This window comes from Cololabis saira, chromosome 13 (genome assembly GCF_033807715.1).
Source record: "Cololabis saira isolate AMF1-May2022 chromosome 13, fColSai1.1, whole genome shotgun sequence".
Lineage (NCBI taxonomy): Eukaryota > Metazoa > Chordata > Actinopteri > Beloniformes > Belonidae > Cololabis > Cololabis saira.
In genome coordinates, this window is record NC_084599.1 from 47,124,908 (window position 1) to 47,149,299 (window position 24,392).

Below are 24,392 nucleotides of genomic sequence, written 5' to 3' on the forward strand. Positions count from 1 at the left end.
TATCAGGCAGGATGAAAACACATGTGACTGTTACATGTGAGATCCTGTAGTTATGAAAATAATAACCTGTTTTAACCTAATTTCTGTTTATACATTTTATTTTATTCTATCTCTTATTTTAGAGAGACCCCTCCTTGAACCGCCACCTTACCGTGGTGGAGGGGTTTGAGCACCCGAATGATCCTAGGAGCTATGTTGTCCGGGGCTTAATGCCCCTGGTAGGGTCTCCCATGGCAAACAGGTCCTAGGTGATGGGTCAGACAAAGAGCGGTTCAAAGCCCCTTATGAAGCAAGAACCAGCAAGGAAGTGTACGTCGCCCGGACTGGCGTTACCGGGGCCCCACCCTGGAGCCAGGCCTGGGGTCGGGGCTCGCAGGCGAGCGTCTGGTGGCCGGGTCTTGCCCCACGGGACCCGGCCGGGCGCAGCCCGAAGGAGCGACGTGGGCCCGCCCTCCCGTAGGCCCACCACCCGCGGGAGAGTTCATAAGGGGAAGGTGCCGTGCGATTTGGGTGGCAGCCGTGGGCGGGGGCCCCGGCGACCCAATCCCCGGACGACGACTCTGGCTTTAGGGACATGGAATGTCACCTCGCTGGGGGGGAAGGAGCCTGAGCTTGTGCGGGAGGCTGAGAGGTACCGACTAGAGATAGTCGGGCTCACCTCCACGCACAGCCTGGGCTCTGGAACCCAACTCCTTGAGAGAGGTTGGACTCTCTTCCACTCTGGAGTTGCCCATGGTGAGAGGCGGCGAGCTGGTGTGGGCTTGCTAATAGCTCCCCAGCTCAGCCGCCATGTGTTGGAGTTCTCCCCACTTAGCGAGAGGGTCGCTTCCCTGCGCCTTCGGGTCGGGGATAGGTCTCTCACTGTCGTTTCGGCCTACGGGCCGAACGGCAGTGCAGAGTACCCGGCCTTCCTGGAGGCCCTGGGAGGGGTGCTGGAAAGTGCCCCAACTGGGGACTCCATCGTTCTGTTGGGGGACTTCAACGCTCACGTGGGCAGCGACAGTGTTACCTGGAGAGGTGTGATTGGGAGGAACGGCCTCCCCGATCTGAACCCGAGTGGTGTTTTGTTGTTGGACTTCTGTGCTAGCCACAGTCTGTCCATCACGAACACCATGTTCGAGCATAAGGGTGTCCATCAGTGCACGTGGCACCAGGACACCCTAGGCCGGAGGTCAATGATCGACTTTGTAGTCGTGTCATCTGACCTCCGGCCGCATGTCTTGGACACTCGGGTGAAGAGAGGGGCTGAGCTGTCAACTGATCACCACCTGGTGGTGAGTTGGATCCGCTGGCGGAGGAGGAGGTTGGACAGACCGGGCAGACCCAAGCGTATCGTGAGGGTCTGCTGGGAACGTCTGGCAGATTCCCCTGTCAGGGAGGTCTTCAACTCCCACCTCCGGGAGAGCTTTGACCGGATTCCGAGGGAGGCCGGAGACATTGAGTCCGAATGGACCATGTTCTCCACTTCCATTGTTGACGCGGCCGTCCAGAGCTGCGGCCGTAAGGTCTCCGGCGCCAGTCGCGGCGGCAATCCCCGAACCCGGTGGTGGACACCGGAAGTAAGGGATGCCGTCAAGCTGAAGAAGGAGTCCTACCGAGCCTGGCTAGCTCGGCGGACTCCCGAGGCAGCTGACGGGTACCGGCAGGCCAAGCGGGCTGCGGCCCGGGCGGTCGCGGAAGCAAAAACTCGGGTCTGGGAAAAGTTCGGGGAGGCCATGGAGGAGGACTACCGGTCGGCCTCGAGGAAATTCTGGCAAACCATCCGGCGCCTCAGGAGGGGGAAGCAGTGCTCTGCCAACACTGTTTACAGTGGAGGAGGGGAGCTGTTGACCTCGACTGGGGACATCGTCGGGCGGTGGAAGGAATACTTCGAGGATCTCCTCAATCCCGCTGACACGCCTTCCGTCGAGGAAGCAGAGGCTGGGGATTCAGAGGTTGATTCATTCATTACCCAAGCTGAAGTCACTGAGGTGGTTCGTAAGCTCCTCAGTGGCAAGGCACCGGGGGTGGATGAGATCCGCCCTGAGTACCTCAAGTCTCTGGATGTTGCGGGGCTGTCGTGGCTGACACGCCTCTGCAGCATCGCGTGGCAGTCGGGGACAGTGCCTCTGGACTGGCAGACCGGGGTGGTGGTCCCTCTCTTCAAAAAGGGGGACCGGAGAGTGTGTTCCAACTACCGGGGAATCACACTCCTCAGCCTCCCGGGGAAAGTCTATTCCAGGGTGCTGGAGAGGAGAATTCGGCCGATAGTCGAACCTCGGATTCAGGAGGAACAATGCGGTTTTCGTCCCGGTCGTGGAACACTGGACCAGCTCTACACCCTCCGCAGGGTGCTCGAGGGCGCATGGGAGTTTGCCCAACCAGTCCACATGTGTTTTGTGGACTTGGAGAAGGCTTTCGACCGTGTCCCACGTGGCATCCTGTGGGGGGTGCTCCGAGAGTATGGGGTCGGAGGCCCTCTGCTGAGGGCTGTACGGTCCCTGTATGACCGGAGCAGGAGTCTGGTTCGCATTGCCGGCAGTAAGTCAGACTTGTTCCCGGTGCGTGTTGGACTCCGGCAGGGCTGCCCTTTGTCACCGGTTCTGTTCATTATTTTTATGGACAGAATTTCTAGGCGCAGCCAGGGGCCGGAGGGGGTACGGTTCGGGAGCCACTTGATTTCATCTCTGCTTTTTGCAGATGATGTGGTCTTGTTGGCTCCCTCGAGCCAGGACCTTCAGCATGCACTGGGGCGGTTTGCAGCCGAGTGTGAAGCAGCTGGGATGAGAATCAGCACCTCTAAGTCTGAGGCCATGGTTCTCGACCGGAAAAAGGTGGCTTGCACCCTCCAGGTCGGGGGAGAGTTCCTGCCTCAGGTGGAGGAGTTCAAGTATCTTGGGGTCTTGTTCACGAGTGAGGGGAGAACGGAGCGCGAGATCGACAGGCGGTTCGGTGCGGCGGCCGCAGTAATGCGGTCATTGTATCGGTCCGTCGTGGTGAAGAAGGAGCTGAGCCGAAAGGCAAAGCTCTCAGTTTACCGGTCGATCTACGTTCCCACCCTCACCTATGGTCATGAACTCTGGGTCATGACCGAAAGAACGGGATCCCGGATACAAGCGGCCGAAATGAGTTTCCTCCGCAGGGTGGCGGGACGCTCCCTTAGAGATGAGTTTCCTCCCTTAGAGATAGGGTGAGGAGCTCTGTCACCCGGGAGGAGCTCGGAGTCGAGCCGCTGCTCCTCCACATCGAGAGGAGCCAGCTGAGGTGGCTCGGGCACCTGTATAGGATGCCCCCTGGACGCCTCCCTCGTGAGGTGTTCCGGGCATGTCCCACCGGGAGGAGGCCCCGAGGAAGACCCAGGACACGCTGGAGTGACTACGTCGCTCGGCTGGCCTGGGAACGCCTTGGAGTCCCCCCCGGAAGAGCTGGAGGAGGTGTCCGGGGAGAGGGAAGTCTGGGGATCCCTGCTCCGACTGCTGCCCCCGCGACCCGGACTCGGATAATGCGGTGGACAATGGATGGATGGATGGATATCTCTTATTTTATCTCTATATATTTGTTTGTTTTTATATATTTATTTTTATTGTATTGCACCAATCACCACAACAAATTCCTTGTGTGTGTTAACAAACTTGGCAATAAACCCCCTTTCTGATTCTGATTCTGATTCTGAACTTCTGTTGGAAAATACACCCTTTCATTTTAGGACAGATAATTGAAAAAGTAGATGTAACCTACAGTATAGTTTATATTTCTTTATCTATATATTTGAAAATATTTATATTTTACCCATTTTATGCTTTTTGTGAACATTTGGAACTTCTGTAGGTCCTGCATATTATAATGTTTGCCCTGTGATTTGTGAAACACCTAAAGTGGCCACTAGAGGGCGCTAGGCCGACTCCCCTCTCACCACAAGAAAACACAAGATCAAATCAAATAAAAACATAAAATACTCAAATAAACGCAATTTATAATAATAATAATAATAATAATAATAATAATAATAATAATAATAATAATAAATATATATATAGTGTGTGTGTGTGTGTGTGTGTGTGTGTGTGTGTGTGTGTGTGTGTGTGTGTGTGTGTGTGTTTGAGGGGGCGTGTCACGTGTCATCGACACACGGAACTCCAGCTGACTGGCTTCAAAATAAAAGTATAAAAGCATTTTTGCCAGTGATGAGAGACGACGAGACGACGAGTTCAGATCTGAACGCACTTCAGGGCTTGTTTTAATTATTTTAAAAGAATACGTTACAGAATATTTGCTTGGCAAGGTAAAGAAATCAACGATAATGTACAGATATATAACGTGGACTTTTACTCTGAAGGCGCGACCCGGAAGTGATTCAGAGCCGAGGCTTCAGCGGAAACAGTTTAATGTTTAATGTTTACATCGGTTTAACTGATTTAACTGGTTTAACTGCGTCTCTAGGCTGGATCTGTACTTTTATTTAGAATGTAAAGTAAAAGAAGAAGAAGTGAAATGTGGAGTTTAATAGAAGATCTGTGAAGAAAAGGTGAGATTTAACGTTAATGTTTCATGTTCACTAAACCTTTAAAACTCATTCTTATTTAAGATGAACCTTCTAATGTTCACTAAACCTTTAAAACTCATTCTGATTTAAGATGAACCTTCTAATGTTCACTAAACCTTTAAAACTCATTCTGATTTAAGATGAACCTTCTAATGTTCACTAAACCTTTAACACTCATTCTGATTTAAGATGAACCTTCTAATGTTCACTAAAGACCTTTAAAACTCACATACTCGTTTTTTAGAAGAAATTGAATTGGAAAAACATATATATTTAATTCATAATAAAACTGAAGTCATTGAGAATCATCAGCAAACTGCGGAATCTCATTAATATTTACTTGATTATTAACTCTGTATTATTCTATGATTTATCCTTATTTGATTTATGTTAATATTGTTTGGGAAAATACATCCAGTCTTCATCAACTTTATCTAATGCAAAAACCACTTGTAAGACTGGAAACTGTTTCTAACTCTAGGAATAATCTACTCATCTGTTCAGAAAACTCTAAATTATTTCAGTTTATGACGTAAATATTCATCATGTGTGTTTTTATACAAACATATGTTTTTGCCTTTTTCTTTACCACTATCGTTTAGTAATTTTTTCAGTTATAATTCTCAAATACATTCATATAAAACTAGACAGATTAATCATTTTAATTTTCCTTTTTATAAAACTAAACACGGACAGTTTTCCCTCAGATATCGTGGTGACAGATAAATATATATATATATATATATATATATATATATATATATATATATATATATATATATATATATATATATATGTATATGTACAGATTTATTTAATTCTCAGTTTTCAAGTTTTCTTTGTTGATTTGTTTTTCCTGTGGTTGATTATTGTGTGTGTGTTGATGATTGTAACTATGTAGTTTAACCTTCTTGGTTTTGGTTTATAGTTTTCGTCTTGTTGTGTTTTTTGTTTTTTGTAATTACTGTTTTATTTCCTAAATTAAGGGGAGGTTTCGCTGCAGAAGCCTGTTGGCTTTTTGAGTCTCCTGTCACATTTGTTTTACTATTTTGATTGCAAGTGTTACTTTTATTGTGTGCAAACTAATAAAATAAATAAAAATAAAATTCTTATTTAAGATTAACGTTCTAAGATCCTCTTACGATGATAAAAGCTTCTATTTAAGCTTCACCTGTTTGTTTTCATGAGAAATCATCACAACAGCAAGTTTATCTGTAGAACAATTCAAAGTGTTTTACATCAACATTAAAAGCAGCAAGGCACAATTAAAACATAAATAACAAATAAAATGATAAGAAAAGAGGTAAAATAATAAAAGTATGGGCAGTAGATCCAGCAGGTCAGTATTCAATGAACCTGTAATGTTTTTATCCTGATTTAAAGGATTTCAAATTGACAGCAAACTAAACTGGAAACCTCACATTAATAACTTAAGATCAAAATGATCCAAAACCATAGCTACAGAACTGTCTCAGAAAATTAGAATATTAGATTTTCTGTAATGCAATTACAAAAACAAACATGTCATCCATTCTGGATTCATTACAAATCAACTGAAATATTTCAAGCCTTTTATTATTTTAATATTGCTGATCATGGTTTACAGTTTAAGAAAACTCAAATATCCTATCTCAAAAAATTACAATATTCTGGGAATCTTAATCTTAAAATGTAAACAGTCCTGTATGTATATGTATATATATATGTATATACAGGTGTAACCAGACAGGTGTAACCAGACAGGTGTAACCAGACAGGTGTAACCAGACAGGTGTAACCAGACAGGTGTAACCAGACAGGTGTAACCAGACAGGTGTAACTGGGCAGGTGTAACCAGACAGGTGTAACCAGACAGGTGTAACCAGACAGGTGTAACCAGACAGGTGTAACCAGACAGGTGTAACTGGGCAGGTGTAACCAGACAGGTGTAACTGGGCAGGTGTAACCAGACAGGTGTAACCAGACAGGTGTAACTGGGCAGGTGTAACCAGACAGGTGTAACCGGACAGGTGTAACCGGACAGGTGTAACCAGACAGGTGTAACCAGACAGGTGTAACCAGACAGGTGTAACCAGACAGGTGTAACCAGACAGGTGTAACCAGACAGGTGTAACTGTGCAGGTGTAACCAGACAGGTGTCTCATCAGACAGGTGTACCTGTCCAGGCGTCGTCATGACGACCGACGACCCCCAGAGGAACTTCCGCTCAGCGTATTATGAGAAGGTTGGATTCCGGGGAGTGGAGGAGAAGAAGAGTCTGGAGATCCTGCTGAAGGACAACCCGCTGGGTGAGGATAAAGTTTAATTATAATAATATAACATAGCTGTCTCCAGGGACAACCCTCTGGGTGAGAATTAAAGGGGACCTATTATGAAAAACAGGTTTTTTCTTGTTTTAACATATATAAAGTGGTCTCCCCTCACCCTGCCAGCACAGGGGAGACAAAATACCATGGAATTCTGCAGGGTCTGCCCCCCCCCCCGACTGAGTCTTCCAGTGTCACGTGGCCTTTTTTTGAGCCATTCTGAATCTGCGCCTATGGTGACGTCACCATAGGCGCTCATTTCCAGAGGTTCAGCCTCCGCTGCTGAAACCACGCCCACAACCAGCTCTCTACGGAGCTGGAGCGGTCCTTCCTTCAGCCAGTCGGACACGGATCCAGGTTAAATCATCCAGGTTCCCGGGTGGTTTGGGAGCTGGGTCCTCGGGGGTCCGTCCCAGGCTGGACCAGCTTCACCCTCCGAGATTTTCAGACAAATCTGTCGGTTTGATCCCCGTTAACGGGCGATGCGCCGCGGATGCGCTCCGGAGCCAATCCGTGCGCCATGCGCCTGCCGTGGGGTTGCAGCGCCCGTCGCGCAGCATCCGCCGGGCAGATCCGGCTGAAATTCCGCTGGTCGGTCCCCGGGAGTCCCTGCTACCAGTCCAGGCCGGTTCCTGCGGTCCCGGCCGGTCGGAACCGGTCAGATTCCCTGGTTAAAGCTGCGCTGGTTTCCAAAGCGGGGTCCGTCCGACTAAATCATCCAGGTTCCCAGCCGCTTTGAGAGCAGGGATTTCTGAGGTACGTCCCAGGCTGGACCAGCTTCACCCTCCGAGATTTTCATAGAAATCTGTCGGTTTGATCACCTGTAACGGGCGATGCGCCCCGGAGCCATGCCGGGCACCCAGCATGGCTCCGTTGAGCGCCGCGGAGCCATGCTGGGCGCCCGGCGTGGCTCCGGGGCAGCGTTCAGCATCCGCCGGGCAGATCCGGCTTAAATAGTGCATAAATGTTATTTATTTATTTTTTTAACAATAAAGTTTCCATTTGTGAAAATTCAGTGTTGTATTTATTTACAGGCTCGGGCTGCTCTGGCGGAGCAGGTTTATTCTCCTCCCCTGCTACACGTCATTCAGGGAGCCAATCAGCACAGAGCCTCATTATCATACCCCCGCCTTCCCTAAAAATGAGGCGCAGAAAAAGAGGTTAGAAGCGGTAAAACTAGAGACATGGCCCACAGGCTGGATTTATGATTTATGTAGAAGAAAACAAGCTTTAGATTGTGTTTAAGACATTCAAGGCCTGTTTAAAATATACATTAAATGCCATAATAGGTCCCCTTTAAAGTTAATTTATATAGCGTCTATTACAACATAGTTGTCTCCAGGGAGGTATTTATTCCAGGAAGCGGGTTCAACAAACTCTGAGTTAGTTAAGCCTGAGATGAGGGAAACCTGGAGTTTTCAGTTCCAGAAAGTGATGTAACTCAAACCCTGAGTCAGTTACTACGGCAACTATGAACCTAACCTGATCTAGCAGGTTAGGTTCAGAGAAACTCAGGCGTCAGTTCAGCCAATGGGCCTTTAATAAACATCTGTTTTCTGCAGCACGGACAGAAAGAGCAGAGTTAGAGTTAGAGTTAGAGTTAGAGAGCAGAAAAAGTATCTGACAAACACAATTTAACTCATTCGGTTCACTTTATTCACTATGTCACTTTATTCACTATGTCACTTTATTCACTATGTCACTTTATTCACTATGTCACTTTATTCACTATGTCACTTTATTCACTATGTCACTTTATTCACTATGTCACTTTATTCACTATGTCAGTGCAACAATATCACAGGGACATCCCAGTTTAACTTTAAACACTTAAAGAAGTGAAGTGGTGAACTAGTGAAGTGATGAACTAGTGAAGTGATGAACTAGTGAAGTGATGAACTAGTGAAGTGATGAACTAGTGAAGTGATGAACTAGTGAAGTGATGAACTGGTGAAGTGATGAACTGGTGAAGTGATGAACTGGTGAAGTGATGAACTGGTGAAGTGGTGAACTGGTGAAGTGATGAACTAGTGAAGTGATGAACTAGTGAAGTGATGAACTAGTGAAGTGATGAACTGGTGAAGTGATGAACTGGTGAAGTGATGAACTAGTGAAGTGATGAACTGGTGAAGTGGTGAACTGGTGAAGTGATGAACTAGTGAAGTGATGAACTAGTGAAGTGATGAACTAGTGAAGTGATGAACTAGTGAAGTGGTGAACTAGTGAATAGTGAAGTGATGAACTGGTGAAGTGATGAACTGGTGAAGTGATGAACTGGTGAAGTGATGAACTAGTGAAGTGGTGAAGTGGTGAAGTGGTGAACTAGTGAAGTGATGAACTAGTGAAGTGGTGAACTAGTGAAGTGATGAACTAGTGAAGTGGTGAACTAGTGAATAGTGAAGTGATGAACTGGTGAAGTGATGAACTAGTGAAGTGGTGAAGTGGTGAATAGTGAAGTGGTGAATAGTGAAGTGATGAACTAGTGAAGTGATGAACTAGTGAAGTGGTGAACTAGTGAATAGTGAAGTGATGAACTAGTGAAGTGATGAACTAGTGAAGTGATGAACTAGTGAAGTGATGAACTGGTGAAGTGGTGAACTAGTGAAGTGGTGAACTAGTGAAGTGGTGAACTAGTGAAGTGATGAACTAGTGAAGTGATGAACTAGTGAAGTGATGAACTAGTGAAGTGATGAACTAGTGAAGTGATGAACTGGTGAAGTGATGAACTAGTGAAGTGATGAACTGGTGAAGTGGTGAACTAGTGAAGTGGTGAACTAGTGAAGTGATGAACTGGTGAAGTGGTGAAGTGGTGAAGTGATGAACTAGTGAAGTGATCTACTGGTGAAGTGGTGAACTAGTGAAGTGATGAACTGGTGAAGTGATCTACTGGTGAAGTGGTGAACTAGTGAAGTGGTGAACTGGTGAAGGGATGAACTGGTGAAGTGGTGAACTGGTGAAGTGATGAACTGGTGAAGTGATCTACTGGTGAAGTGGTGAACTAGTGAAGTGATGAACTGGTGAAGGGATGAACCTGATGAAGTGGTGAACTGTAACCTCTTGTCGTCCTGCAGATGTGGAGAAACTGAGCACCTTCAGCCAGAGGTTTCCTCTTCCCTCCATGTACAGGATTCATGTGTGGAAAGTTCTGCTGGGTAAGAATCACTCACTCACTCACTCACTCACTCACTCACTCACTCACTCACTCACTCACTCACTAATCACTCACTCACTCACTCACTCACTCACTCACTAATCACTCACTCACTCACTCACTCACTCACTCACTCACTCACTCACTCACTCACTCACTCACTCACTCACCTCCACATCGATGTCCAGACACCGTCAGCAACACCGAACTCTGGGGGAGAACAAACCAGAACAAACCAGAACAAACCAGAACAAACCAGAACAAACCAGAACAAACCAGAACAAACCAGAACAAACCAGAACAAACCAGTCTGTGGAAGAAGAAATCAAGAAACACCGATGGCGCTGGATCGGCCACACCCTGCGAAAGCCCACAGATTCCATCATAAGACAAGCCCTTGAGCCTGAATTAAGGTTCTGCGTCAAACCAACGGGGTGCACACGCCGTCACCGCGACGCCGTGTGCACGCCGTCACCGCGACGCTGTGTGCACGCCGTCACCGTGATGCCGTCACCGTGACGCCGTGTGCACGCCGTCACCGCGACGCTGTGTGCACGCCGTCACCGCGACGCCGTGTGCACGCCGTCACCGCGACGCTGTGTGCACGCCGTCACCGCGACGCTGTGTGCACGCCGTCACCGCGACGCCGTGTGCACGCCGTCACCGTGATGCCGTCACCGTGACGCCGTGTGCACGCCGTCACCGCGACGCTGTGTGCACGCCGTCACCGCGACGCCGTGTGCACGCCGTCACCGCGACGGCGTGTGCACGCCGTCACCGTGATGCCGTCACCGTGACGCCGTGTGCACGCCGTCACCGTGATGCCGTCACCGCGACGCCGTCACCGCGATGCCGTCACCGTGATGCCGTCACCGTGATGCCGTCACCGTGATGCCGTCGCCGTGACGCCGTCGCCGTGATGCCGTCACCGTGATGCCGTCACCTTGACACGGTGACGCCGTCACCGTGATGCTGTCACCGTGATGCCGTCACCGTGATGCCGTCACCGCGACGCCGTCGCCGTGACGCCGTCACCGCGACGCAGTCACCGTGATGCCGTCACCGTGATGCCGTCACCGTGATGCCGTCACCGCGACGCCGTCACCGCGACGCCGTCACCGTGATGCCGTCACCGTGATGCCGTCACCTTGACACGGTGACGCCGTCACCGTGATGCTGTCACCGCAACGCCGTCACCGCGACGCCGTCACCGTGATGCCGTCGCCGGGACGCCGTCGTGAACCTTCGGACTTCTCCGTCACTCCATTTCTCCGCGGTGCAGTTCCCCCCGCGACCGCTAATTCGTGATCTTTTCCTGAATGGTTTATCCGACTTTTCCGGTCACAGTGAATCAAAGAGATAAGGACAACTATTGTGTAAAAAACAAGAGCGCTGAAAGTTCACGACTGCTTCAGACCGGACACCGGAAATGCGTTTGTTAGGTTCCTAAATCAACATACATAAATTAATAACTTAGGAAAGACACAGAGACTGTTAGAAATGATTTTTCAGGCCTTCTGCAGAAGGGAAGCAAAGTCGGAGCTTGCAGAGCAACATGGCTCTCTCTCTGGCTCTCAACAAATGCTTCCCTTTTTGCATCAGGTATTTATTGGTAAAACTGACAGGCGTCGGCTATGTGAAGACAACCAATGGTAGACAGTGGATGGACAATGGCAGGAAACAAACGGATAAACAGGACATTTCAGTTGAATAACAACTAATCTATGGTATGCAGAGCAAACAGACATCCTTTCTGTTGAGGGTTTTCCAACAGAATATCCAGCTGACCATGAGACAGTTGTGGACCAGCCCAAACCCCTGAGCAGTTTAGGGAGTGGCTGTTGTAACTGGTAACATGTGATAATCCTGTCTGAAACACAGTCACCTCTCTGATTTGATTCTGATCCTAATGGTTTCATAAGCACAAAACTAATTATTAACCTCACACGTTGCTACCAATGAACCAATCACAGCCCTCTCCTCTGCGTCGCCTCGATGCATTGTTACAATTTTTGGGAGGTGCGTGCCGTAGGGTACGCATCGATGATGCCCTACGGACCTACGGTTTCCCCGCCTCAGTAACTGTCCCCCCCCCCCCAGGCGTCCTGCCCCCCCACAGTGACTCCCACCCCCAGGTGGGGGGCTACAGGAGGCAGCAGTACCAGGACCTGGTGGAGGTTAGGGGTTAGGGGTTAGGGGTTGAGGTTAGGGGTTGAGGTTAAGGGTTAGGGGTTAGGGGTTGAGGTTAGGGGTTAGGGGTTAGGGGTTGGGGTTAGGGGTGGAGGTTAGGGGTTAGGGGTTAGGGGTTGGGGTTAAGGGTTAGGGGTTGAGGTTAGGGGTTGAGGTTAGGGGTTAGGGGTTAGGGGTTGGGGTTAGGGGTTAGGGGTTAGGGGTTGAGGTTAAGGGTTAGGGGTTAGGGGTTGAGGTTAGGGGTTGAGGTTAGGGGTTAGGGGTTGAGGTTAGGGGTTGAGGTTAGGGGTTAGGGGTTGAGGTTAGGTTCCCCCCCCTCACTAACCTGTCCCCCCCAGGCGTGCTGCCCCCCCACAGCGACTCCCACCCCCAGGTGGGGGGCTACAGGAGGCAGCAGTACCAGGACCTGGTGGAGGTTAGGGGTTAGGGGTTAGGGGTTGAGGTTAGGGGTTAGGGGTTAGGGGTTGAGGTTAGGGGTTAGGGGTTAGGGGTTGAGGTTAGGGGTTAGGGGTTAGGGGTTGAGGTTAGGGGTTAGGGGTTAGGGGTTAGGGGTTGAGGTTAGGGGTTAGGGGTTAGGGGTTAGGGGTTGAGGTTAGGGGTTAGGGGTTAGGGGTTGAGGTTAGGGGTTAGGGGTTAGGGGTTGAGGTTAGGGGTTAGGGGTTGAGGTTAGGGGTTGAGGTTAGGGGTTGAGGTTAGGGGTTGGGGTTAAGGGTTAGGGGTTAGGGGTTAGGGGTTGAGGTTAGGGGTTGAGGTTAGGAGTTAGGGGTTGAGGTTAGGGGTTAGGGGTTGAGGTTAGGGGTTAGGGGTTGAGGTTAGGGGTTAGGGGTTGAGGTTAGGGGTTGGGGTTAGGGGTTGGGGTTAAGGGTTAGGGGTTAGGGGTTAGGGGTTGAGGTTAGGGGTTGAGGTTAGGGGTTAGGGGTTAGGGGTTGGGGTTAGGGGTTGGGGTTAAGGGTTAGGGGTTAGGGGTTAGGGGTTGAGGTTAGGGGTTGAGGTTAGGGGTTAGGGGTTGGGGTTAGGGGTTGAGGTTAGGGGTTAGGGGTTGGGGTTAGGGGTTGGGGTTAGGGGTTGGGGTTAAGGGTTAGGGGTTAGGGGTTAAGGGTTAGGGGTTAGGGGTTGGGGTTAAGGGTTAGGGGTTGGGGGTTAGGGGTTGAGGTTAGGGGTTGAGGTTAGGGGTTAGGGGTTGGGGTTAGGGGTTGAGGTTAGGGGTTAGGGGTTGGGGTTAGGGGTTAGGGGTTGAGGTTAGGGGTTGAGGTTAGGGGTTGGGGTTAGGGGTTGGGGTTAGGGGTTGGGGTTAAGGGTTAGGGGTTAGGGGTTAGGGGTTGAGGTTAGGGGTTAGGGGTTGAGGTTAGGGGTTGGGGTTAGGGGTTGGGGTTAAGGGTTAGGGGTTAGGGGTTAGGGGTTGAGGTTAGGGGTTGAGGTTAGGGGTTAGGGGTTGGGGTTAGGGGTTGAGGTTAGGGGTTAGGGGTTGGGGTTAGGGGTTAGGGGTTAGGGGTTGAGGTTAGGGGTTGAGGTTAGGGGTTGGGGTTAGGGGTTGGGGTTAGGGGTTGGGGTTAAGGGTTAGGGGTTAGGGGTTGAGGTTAGGGGTTAGGGGTTGAGGTTAGGGGTTGGGGTTAGGGGTTGGGGTTAAGGGTTAGGGGTTAGGGGTTAGGGGTTGAGGTTAGGGGTTGAGGTTAGGGGTTAGGGGTTGAGGTTAGGGGTTGGGGTTAGGGGTTGGGGTTAAGGGTTAGGGGTTAGGGGTTAGGGGTTGGGGTTAGGGGTTGGGGTTAAGGGTTAGGGGTTGAGGTTAGGGGTTAGGGGTTAGGGGTTGGGGTTAGGGGTTGAGGTTAGGGGTTAGGGGTTAGGGGTTAGGGGTTGAGGTTAGGGGTTGAGGTTAGGGGTTAGGGGTTGAGGTTAGGGGTTGAGGTTAGGGGTTAGGGGTTGAGGTTAGGTTCCCCCCCTCACTAACCTGTCCCCCCCAGGCGTCCTGCCCCCCCACAGTGACTCCCACCCCCAGGTGGGGGGCTACAGGAGGCAGCAGTACCAGGACCTGGTGGAGGTTAGGGGTTAGGGGTTAGGGGTTGAGGTTAGGGGTTGAGGTTAGGGGTTAGGGGTTGGGGTTAGGGGTTGAGGTTAGGGGTTAGGGGTTGGGGTTAGGGGTTAGGGGTTAGGGGTTGAGGTTAGGGGTTGAGGTTAGGGGTTGGGGTTAGGGGTTGGGGTTAGGGGTTGGGGTTAAGGGTTAGGGGTTAGGGGTTGAGGTTAGGGGTTAGGGGTTGAGGTTAGGGGTTGGGGTTAGGGGTTGGGGTTAAGGGTTAGGGGTTAGGGGTTAGGGGTTGAGGTTAGGGGTTGAGGTTAGGGGTTAGGGGTTGAGGTTAGGGGTTGGGGTTAGGGGTTGGGGTTAAGGGTTAGGGGTTAGGGGTTAGGGGTTGGGGTTAGGGGTTGGGGTTAAGGGTTAGGGGTTGAGGTTAGGGGTTAGGGGTTAGGGGTTGGGGTTAGGGGTTGAGGTTAGGGGTTAGGGGTTAGGGGTTAGGGGTTGAGGTTAGGGGTTGAGGTTAGGGGTTAGGGGTTGAGGTTAGGGGTTGAGGTTAGGGGTTAGGGGTTGAGGTTAGGTTCCCCCCCTCACTAACCTGTCCCCCCCAGGCGTCCTGCCCCCCCACAGTGACTCCCACCCCCAGGTGGGGGGCTACAGGAGGCAGCAGTACCAGGACCTGGTGGAGGTTAGGGGTTAGGGGTTAGGGGTGGAGGTTTGGGGTTAGGGGTTAGGGGTTAGGGGTTAGGGGTTAGGGGTTGAGGTTAGGGGTTGAGGTTAGGGGTTAGGGGTTGAGGTTAGGGGTTGGGGTTAGGGGTTGGGGTTAAGGGTTAGGGGTTAGGGGTTAGGGGTTGAGGTTAGGGGTTAGGGGTTAGGGGTTGGGGTTAGGGGTTGGGGTTAAGGGTTAGGGGTTAGGGGTTAGGGGTTGAGGTTAGGGGTTGAGGTTAGGGGTTAGGGGTTAGGGGTTAGGGGTTAGGGGTTGAGGTTAGGGGTTGAGGTTAGGGGTTGAGGTTAGGGGTTAGGGGTTGAGGTTAGGGGTTAGGGGTTGAGGTTAGGGGTTAGGGGTTAGGGGTTAGGGGTTGGGGTTAGGGGTTGGGGTTAAGGGTTAGGGGTTAGGGGTTAGGGGTTGAGGTTAGGGGTTAGGGGTTGGGGTTAGGGGTTGGGGTTAAGGGTTAGGGGTTAGGGGTTAGGGGTTGAGGTTAGGGGTTGAGGTTAGGGGTTAGGGGTTGAGGTTAGGTTCCCCCCCTCACTAACCTGTCCCCCCCAGGCGTCCTGCCCCCCCACAGTGACTCCCACCCCCAGGTGGGGGGCTACAGGAGGCAGCAGTACCAGGACCTGGTGGAGGTTAGGGGTTAGGGGTTGAGGTTAGGGGTTGAGGTTAGGGGTTAGGGGTTAGGGGTTAGGGGTTAGGGGTTGAGGTTAGGTTTCCCCCCCTCACTGACCTCTCTCCCCCCCCAGGCGTCCTGCCCCCCCACAGTGAATCCCACCCCCAGGTGGGGGGCTACAGGAGGCAGCAGTACCAGGACCTGGTGGAGGCCCTGGAGGTGATGAGGTACATCGTCCCGGCCTCGCCGCCCACCCTCGTCTACCTGCGCATGTTCCAGCTGGAGAGCCAGGTGCTGCCGCGCTGCTCCGAGACCCCCCCCCCGGTAAGACCTGACCCCCCCGGTAAGATCTGAGACCCCCCGGCACCAGAATATACCAGAAAACAAGAATATGAGCAAATTCTGGTTATTCAAAGGGGTTATTGGTGTTTACATGGCCGTGCAAATTTGGGTTATTGATCATATTCGGGTTATAAAAGGGTTATTGATGCTGGAAACAGTCAGTGATGATGTCACGGTGATGATGTCACGGTGATGAGGTGTTTTCCTCCAGAACCAGGACAACCAGGACTTCCTGTCCATCAGCAGAGCCATGGAGGAAATCGTGGATGACCCCGTCGACTGTTACTGGCTGGTGAAGACCTTCATCAACCAGTTCCACCACAAGTTCGGGGACTCCATCCCTCACCTGGTGAGAATAATCCCTCATAATCCCTCACCTGGGGAGAATAATCCCTCAAAATCCCTAATAATCCCTCACCTGGTGAGAATAATCCCTCATAATCCCTCATAATCCCTCACCTGGTGAGAATAATCCCTAATAATCCCTAATAATCCCTCACCTGGTGAGAATAATCCCTAATAATCCCTCACCTGGTGAGAATAATCCCTAATAATCCCTAATAATCCCTCACCTGGTGAGAATAATCCCTCATAATCCCTCACCTGGTGAGAATAATCCCTAATAATCCCTCACCTGGTGAGAATAATCCCTAATAATCCCTCATAATCCCTAATAATCCCTCACCTGGTGAGAATAATCCCTCATAATCCCTCATAATCCCTAATAATCCCTCACCTGGTGAGAATAATCCCTCATAATCCCTCATAATCCCTAATAATCCCTCACCTGGTCAGAATAATCCCTCATAATCCCTCACCTGGTCAGAATAATCCCTAATAATCCCTCACAGCACATCCAAGTGATCGCCGTGACTTCGTGGCGCTCGAAACCCGGAGACTGTTGGGGGGGCTGATAAGAGGGAGGGGCTGAGGAAGGCGTTGAGTTGAGGGAGGTGGTTATCAGTAAGTGTGTGTAGCGGTAAGTCCGTGAACTTCTCTCAGAGCTTCCTCAGCCAATGTCCTTGATGTTATCAGGCGGCTCGGTCAGTTCTGAAACAGGTCCACAGATGTTCCTGAGAGGGGAGGGTTAGTGGGGGCAGAGTCACCTTGTTTACATTCCACCAGGGAGATTGTGACCAGAGCGATCGTCCAAACCGCTCTGTCAAGGCCAGATTATAGAATCAACAATTATATTGTAAGAAAACAGGCCTCAGTAATTTTCCGTCTGCCTTCAGTCTCTGGTTCATCAATGGCGACTCCAATCAGATGAATTTGTGATAAATTCCCGCCAAGCCGAGCTTCCAACTTCTCCAAGGTCTTATCCATCTTACCAATGAGCTCAAAGACGCCGCTAACCTGAGATTCTGTTCAAGAATCACATCCAGCTTACGGCTTTGCTCCCCCAGCGTTAAAGTCTGAGTGTTGATCACCTTGCTTGATCCTTCAGCCACGTCCGGCAGCTCTGAAAGAGCCAGAACAGCTGTCGACGACTTACGCGTTTGTCGGTAGACCAGGAATCCCCCTCCTCCTATCATGAGGACGATCAAGAGAAATCCTGCTATCATAAATCAAATTATGAAGCATCTTCAACGTCCTCGACAGACAGAATCACCAAACACAAATGTTTCCAGTATTCCAGTAATCTATCTAATTATCTAATTATCTGATTATCTAATTATCTGATTGTTTAATTATCTCACAGCTCTGTTTTGGGTTAAAACTGGATTAGTTTAGTTCTTGTTTAGAGGCATTTGACCAGATTACTGGGTGATAATCAAGATGAGATGAGACGAGGGATTGGATATCTGTTGTTCCCCCTGACCCGGTGACCTCTGACCCCTCTGTTCCCCCCCTGACCTCTGACCCCTCTGTAACCTCTGACCTCTGACCTCTCTGTTCCCCCAGCCCAAGTCCCTGGAGCACTACCTGATCCAGGAGGATTCCCCTGACCTCTGACCCCTCTGTGACCTCTGACCCCTCTGTTCCCCCAGCCCAAGTCCCTGGAGCACTACCTGATCCAGGAGGATTCCCGTCTCCACCTCCACCTGAGGACGAGTGGAGCGTTAGCGGAGCTGCCGTACAGTCTCTGGTTCCAGCGCTGCTTCGCTGGAGGTCTGCCGGAGAGTAGTCTGCAGAGGTGGGTGTTCCTACGGTCCCTGAACGCACCACAGGTCTGCCGGAGAGTAGTCTGCAGAGGTGGGTGTTCCCATGGTCCCTGAACGCACCATCAGGTCTGCCGGAGAGTAGTCTGCAGAGGTGAGAGTTCCTGCTGTCCCTGAACGCACCACAGGTCTGCCGGAGAGTAGTCTGCAGAGGTGAGTGTTCCCATGGTCCCTGAACGCACCACAGGTCTGCCGGAGAGTAGTCTGCAGAGGTGGGTGTTCCTGCTGTCCTACTGTCCCTGAACGCACCATAGGGTCCCTGAACGCACCATAGGTCTGCCGGAGAGTAGTCTGCAGAGGTGAGTGTTCCTACGGTCCCTGAACGCACCACACGGTCCCTGAACGCCCCTCAGGTCTGCCGGAGAGTAGTCTGCAGAGGTGGGTGTTCCTGCTGTCCTACTGTCCCTGAACGCACCATAGGGTCCCTGAACGCACCATAGGTCTGCCGGAGAGTAGTCTGCAGAGGTGAGAGTTCCTGCTGTCCTACTGTCCCTGAACGCACCATAGGGTCCCTGAACGCACCATAGGTCTGCCGGAGAGTAGTCTGCAGAGGTGAGTGTTCCTGCTGTCCCTGAACGCACCATAGGGTCCCTGAACGCACCATAGGTCTGCCGGAGAGTAGTCTGCAGAGGTGAGTGTTCCTGCTGTCCCTGAACGCACCATAGGGTCCCTGAACGCACCATAGGTCTGCCGGAGAGTAGTCTGCAGAGGTGAGTGTTCCTGCTGTCCCTGAACGCACCATAGGGTCCCTGAACGCACCATAGGTCTGCCGGAGAGTAGTCTGCAGAGGTGGGTGTTCCTGCTGTCCCTGAACGCACCATAGGGTCCCTGAACGCACCATAGGTCTGCCGGAGAGTAGTCTGCAGAGGTGGGTGTTCCTGCTGTCCCTGAACGCACCATAGGGTCCCTGAACGCACCATAGGTCTGCCGGAGAGTAGTCTGCAGAGGTGGGTGTTCCTGCTGTCCCTGAACGCACCATAGGGTCCCTGAACGCACCATAGGTCTGCCGGAGAGTAGTCTGCAGAGGTGAGTGTTCCTGCTGTCCCTGAACGCACCATAGGGTCCCTGAACGCACCATAGGTCTGCCGGAGAGTAGTCTGCAGAGGTGAGTGTTCCTGCTGTCCCTGAACGCACCATAGGTCTGCCGGAGAGTAGTCTGCAGAGGTGAGTGTTCCCACGGTCCCTGAACGCACCATAGGGTCTGCCCTAGTCCAGTCTACAGAGGTCCTCCTGCAGGTATATCCCCCCCCCCCCCCCCCTCCTCCTGCAGGTATATCCCCCCCCCCCCCCCCCTCCTCCTGCAGGTATATCCCCCCCCCCCCCCCCTCCTCCTGCAGGTATATCCCCCCCCCCCCCTCCTCCTGCAGGTATATCCCCCCCCCCCCCTCCTCCTGCAGGTATATCCCCCCCCCCCTCCTCCTGCAGGTATATCCCCCCCCCCCCTCCTCCTCCTCCTGCAGGTATATCCCCCCCCCCCCCTCCTCCTCCTGCAGGTATATCCCCCCCCCCCCCTCCTCCTGCAGGTATATCATCCCCCCCCCCTCCTCCTGCAGGTATATCCCCCCCCCCCCCCTCCTCCTGCAGGTATATCCCCCCCCCCCCTCCTCCTGCAGGTATATCCCCCCCCCCTCCTCCTCCTGCAGGTATATCCCCCCCCCCCCCCCCCCCCCCCCCCCCCCCCCCCCTCCCCCCCCCCCCCTCCCCCCCTGCCAGGTATCCCCCCCCCCCCCCCCATCCCCCCCCCTCCTCCTGCAGGTATATCCCCCCCCCCCCCCCTCCTCCTCCTGCAGGTATATCCCCCCCCCTCCTCCTCCTGCAGGTATATCCCCCCCCCCCTCCTCCTCCTGCAGGTATATCCCCCCCCCCCCCCTCCTCCTCCTGCAGGTATATCCCCCCCCCTCCTCCTCCTGCAGGTATATCCCCCCCCCCCCTCCTCCTGCAGGTATATCCCCCCCCCCCTCCTCCTGCAGGTATATCCCCCCCCCCTCCTCCTCCTGCAGGTATATCCCCCCCCCCCTCCTCCTCCTGCAGGTATATCCCCCCCCCCCCCCCTCCTCCTGCAGGTATATCCCCCCCCCCCCCCTCCTCCTCCTGCAGGTATATCCCCCCCCCCCCCCCCTCCTCCTGCAGGTATATCCCCCCCCCCCTCCTCCTGCAGGTATATCCCCCCCCCTCCTCCTCCTCCTGCAGGTATATCCCCCCCCCCCCTCCTCCTGCAGGTATATCCCCCCCCCCCCCCCTCCTCCTGCAGGTATATCCCCCCCCCCCTCCTCCTCCTGCAGGTATATCCCCCCCCCCTCCTCCTGCAGGTATATCCCCCCCCCCCCCTCCTCCTCCTGCAGGTATATCCCCCCCCCCCCCCCCCCTCCTCCTGCAGGTATATCCCCCCCCCCCCCCTCCTCCTCCTGCAGGTATATCCCCCCCTCCTCCTCCTGCAGGTATATCCCCCCCCTCCTCCTGCAGGTATATCCCCCCCCCCCCTCCTCCTGCAGGTATATCCCCCCCCCCCCCTCCTCCTCCTGCAGGTATATCCCCCCCCCCCCCCCCCCTCCTCCTGCAGGTATATCCCCCCCCCCCCCCTCCTCCTCCTGCAGGTATATCCCCCCCCCCTCCTCCTGCAGGTATATCCCCCCCCCCCCCTCCTCCTGCAGGTATATCCCCCCCCCTCCTCCTGCAGGTATATCCCCCCCCCCCCCTCCTCCTGCAGGTATATCCCCCCCCCCCCCCTCCTCCTCCTGCAGGTATATCCCCCCCCCCCCCCCCCCCTCCTCCTGCAGGTATATCCCCCCCCCCCCCCCCTCCTCCTGCAGGTATATCCCCCCCCCCCCCCCTCCTCCTCCTGCAGGTATATCCCCCCCTCCTCCTGCAGGTATATCCCCCCCCCCCTCCTCCTCCTCCTGCAGGTATATCCCCCCCCCCCCCCCCCCTCCTCCTGCAGGTATATCCCCCCCCCCCCCCTCCTCCTCCTGCAGGTATATCCCCCCCCCCTCCTCCTCCTGCAGGTATATCCCCCCCCCCCCCCCTCCTCCTGCAGGTATATCCCCCCCCCCCCCCCTCCTCCTGCAGGTATATCCCCCCCCCCCCCCCCCTCCTCCTGCAGGTATATCCCCCCCCCCCCCCTCCTCCTCCTGCAGGTATATCCCCCCCCCTCCTCCTCCTGCAGGTATATCCCCCCCCCCCCCCCTCCTCCTGCAGGTATATCCCCCCCCCCCCCTCCTCCTCCTGCAGGTATATCCCCCCCCCCCCCTCCTCCTCCTGCAGGTATATCCCCCCCCCTCCTCCTCCTGCAGGTATATCCCCCCCCCCCTCCTCCTCCTGCAGGTATATCCCCCCCCCCCCCCCCCTCCTCCTCCTGCAGGTATATCCCCCCCCCCCCCCCCCTCCTCCTGCAGGTATATCCCCCCCCCTCCTCCTCCTGCAGGTATATCCCCCCCCCAGGAAACTCCTCTATTCCCGATGCCATTATGGATCTAGGCACATTTTCTTGTATTTTGTTAGTATTTTTTTAGTGGATTCTTGGGTTTTCTGTGGCTTACTGAAATATCCTTCTAGTTGTATTAATTCAGTATTTTTCTTTGATGTACTCATATTTTCTATTATTTTTCTTTGATGTACTCATATTTTCTATTATTTTTCTTTGATGTACTCATATTTTCTATTATTTTTCTTTGATGTACTCATATTTTCTATTATTTTTCTTTGACGTACTCATATTTTCTATTTCTTTTCATGTTATTTAAATATTGTCATGGCTCTTCCAGCTTTATGTATATTTTTATTCTGATTGGTTTAGCGTTGATCAGAGTCAGCTGGCTTCTGATAAATGGGGGACACCCACTTCATTATTCATTGTTGAGGACGGCTGCAAGCCCAAACGTGTCCACACATTTTTACTCTTTTTGAGTGAGCACGCCAAGCCTGCCGATTACTAAGTTGGTTCCATAGTGATGGTGCCTGATAGCAGAACGCCCGCCCTCCAAATCTACATTTAGATACTCTAGGAACTACGAGTAAACCTGCACCCTGAGAACGCAGAGCTCTGCCAGGAACATAAGGCACTATCAGGTCTTGTAAATACTGCAGAGCTAAGCTGTTTTGGGCTTTATATGCAAGTAATAACATTTTAAATTAGATTCTGATCTGTTCTGGTTCTGGTTCTGGTTCCAGGTCCTGGTCCAGGTCCTGGTCCTGGTCCTGGTTCTGGTTCTGATTCTGGTTCTGGTTCTGGTTCCAGGGTCTGGTCCTGGTCCAGGTCCTGGTCCTGGTTCTGATTCTGATCTGTTCTGGTTCTGGTTCTGGTTCCAGGGTCTGGGACAAGGTGATCAGCGGTTCCTGCAAGATCCTGGTCTTCGTGGCTCTGGAGATTCTGCTGAGCTACAAGATGGTTCTGCTGGGGATCAGCCGGGCCGAGGGCGCCGTCAACTTCCTGTCCAACGTGAGTCTTTTATTCTGGAGGGCGCCGTCAACTTCCTGTCCAACGTGAGTCTTTTATTCTGGAGGGCGCCGTCAACTTCCTGTCCAACGTGAGTCTTTTATTCTGGAACTCACTCTGGACCGGCGGTCCGGGGGAAACAGAGAGTTTTAGTCTGTGGTGTATTTAGTTTAGTCTGTGGTGTATTTAGTTTTAGTCTGTGGTGTAGAGAGTTTTAGTCTGTGGTGTAGAGAGTTTTAGTCTGTGGTGTATTTAGTTTTAGTCTGTGGTGTATTTAGTTTTAGTCTGTGGTGTAGAGAGTTTTAGTCTGTGGTGTAGAGAGTTTTAGTCTGTGGTGTATTTAGTTTTAGTCTGTGGTGTAGAGAGTTTTAGTCTGTGGTGTAGAGAGTTTTAGTCTGTGGTGTAGAGAGTTTTAGTCTGTGGTGTAGAGAGTTTTAGTCTGTGGTGTATTTAGTTTTAGTCTGTGGTGTATTTAGTTTTAGTCTGTGGTGTAGAGAGTTTTAGTCTGTGGTGTAGAGAGTTTTATTCTGTGGTGTAGAGAGTTTTAGTCTGTGGTGTAGAGAGTTTTAGTCTGTGGTGTAGAGAGTTTTAGTCTGTGGTGTAGAGAGTTTTAGTCTGTGGTGTATTTAGTTTTAGTCTGTGGTGTATTTAGTTTTAGTCTGTGGTGTATTTAGTTTTAGTCTGTGGTGTAGAGAGTTTTAGTCTGTGGTGTAGAGAGTTTTAGTCTGTGGTGTAGAGAGTTTTAGTCTGTGGTGTAGAGAGTTTTAGTCTGTGGTGTAGAGAGTTTTAGTCTGTGGTGTAGAGAGTTTTAGTCTGTGGTGTAGAGAGTTTTAGTCTGTGGTGTATTTAGTTTTAGTCTGTGGTGTAGAGAGTTTTAGTCTGTGGTGTATTTAGTTTTAGTCTGTGGTGTATTTAGTTTTAGTCTGTGGTGTAGAGAGTTTTAGTCTGTGGTGTATTTAGTTTTAGTCTGTGGTGTATTTAGTTTTAGTCTGTGGTGTATTTAGTTTTAGTCTGTGGTGTAGAGAGTTTTAGTCTGTGGTGTAGAGAGTTTTAGTCTGTGGTGTAGAGAGTTTTAGTCTGTGGTGTAGAGAGTTTTAGTCTGTGGTGTAGAGAGTTTTAGTCTGTGGTGTAGAGAGTTTTAGTCTGTGGTGTATTTAGTTTTAGTCTGTGGTGTAGAGAGTTTTAGTCTGTGGTGTAGAGAGTTTTAGTCTGTGGTGTAGAGAGTTTTATTCAGTAGCCGGCGGTGAGCAGACCTACAGAGCGTGTCTGGGTTGGTGTGCTGACCCAGAGTGGTTGGAATCATGACTTTTATACAGTAAGTTCAAAACACACAAGTCAGGAATAAACAAGCCAAGTGAGAGACAAAAAACAATTTACAGTCAGATGTGTCTGTGGCCAAATGGGTTGGTATTAACATATGAGTCAGTCAGGAACTTCATCATATGGAGTTGGTATTAACATATCAGTCAGTCAGGAACTTCATCATATGGAGTTGGTATTAACATATCAGTCTCTCTCCTCTTCTTCTTCCTCCAGATCCCTCAGGAAAACACCGACGCCATCGTCACCAAAGCCATCGACCTGTGGCACAAATACTGTGGAAACCCAACCCACGCTGTGTAGAACCAGAACCACGACGGAGGAGGAGAGACATTCAGGGCCCAGCAGGACCCGGATCCTGACCCTGAACCCGGATCTCGGTCCTGGTCCCGGTTCTGGACCCGGATCTCGGTTCTGGACCTGGGACCCGGACCCGGATCCTGACCCTGGACTTAGACCCGGTCCCGGTTCTGACTGACGGACACGCCTCAGAGCAGCGAGACTGTAGTCGCCGCGGCAACGGCTTCCAAACTGATTAAAAACTCAAGGCAAAACACAAAGTTATGGTGTTTAATAATGTTTTCTTTAAGAAACTGTAACGTCAGAATAAACACAATAAATACATAAATAAAACACA

The 24,392-nt window shown here is 51.8% G+C and overlaps 1 protein-coding gene across 3 annotated transcripts; it reads left to right on the forward strand.

Moving 5' to 3' along the window:
- Positions 1-4,342: 4,342 nt before the first annotated feature.
- Positions 4,343-24,392, forward strand: tbc1d7 (TBC1 domain family, member 7). Of its 3 annotated transcripts, XM_061738939.1 has the most exons (9): positions 4,343-4,504; positions 6,670-6,810; positions 9,900-9,980; positions 12,508-12,542; positions 15,668-15,823; positions 16,053-16,190; positions 17,833-17,978; positions 22,309-22,438; positions 23,972-24,392. In XM_061738939.1, the coding sequence occupies exons 2-9, from the start codon at positions 6,696-6,698 to the stop codon at positions 24,056-24,058; spliced, it is 888 nt and encodes a 295-aa protein (XP_061594923.1). In that variant the 5' UTR covers positions 4,343-4,504; positions 6,670-6,695; the 3' UTR covers positions 24,059-24,392. The 3 variants fall into 3 exon arrangements, with proteins under 3 accessions (XP_061594923.1, XP_061594921.1, XP_061594922.1); XM_061738937.1 differs by lacking the exon at positions 12,508-12,542 and having other exon boundaries at positions 15,633-15,823; XM_061738938.1 differs by lacking the exon at positions 12,508-12,542 and having other exon boundaries at positions 6,674-6,810; positions 15,633-15,823.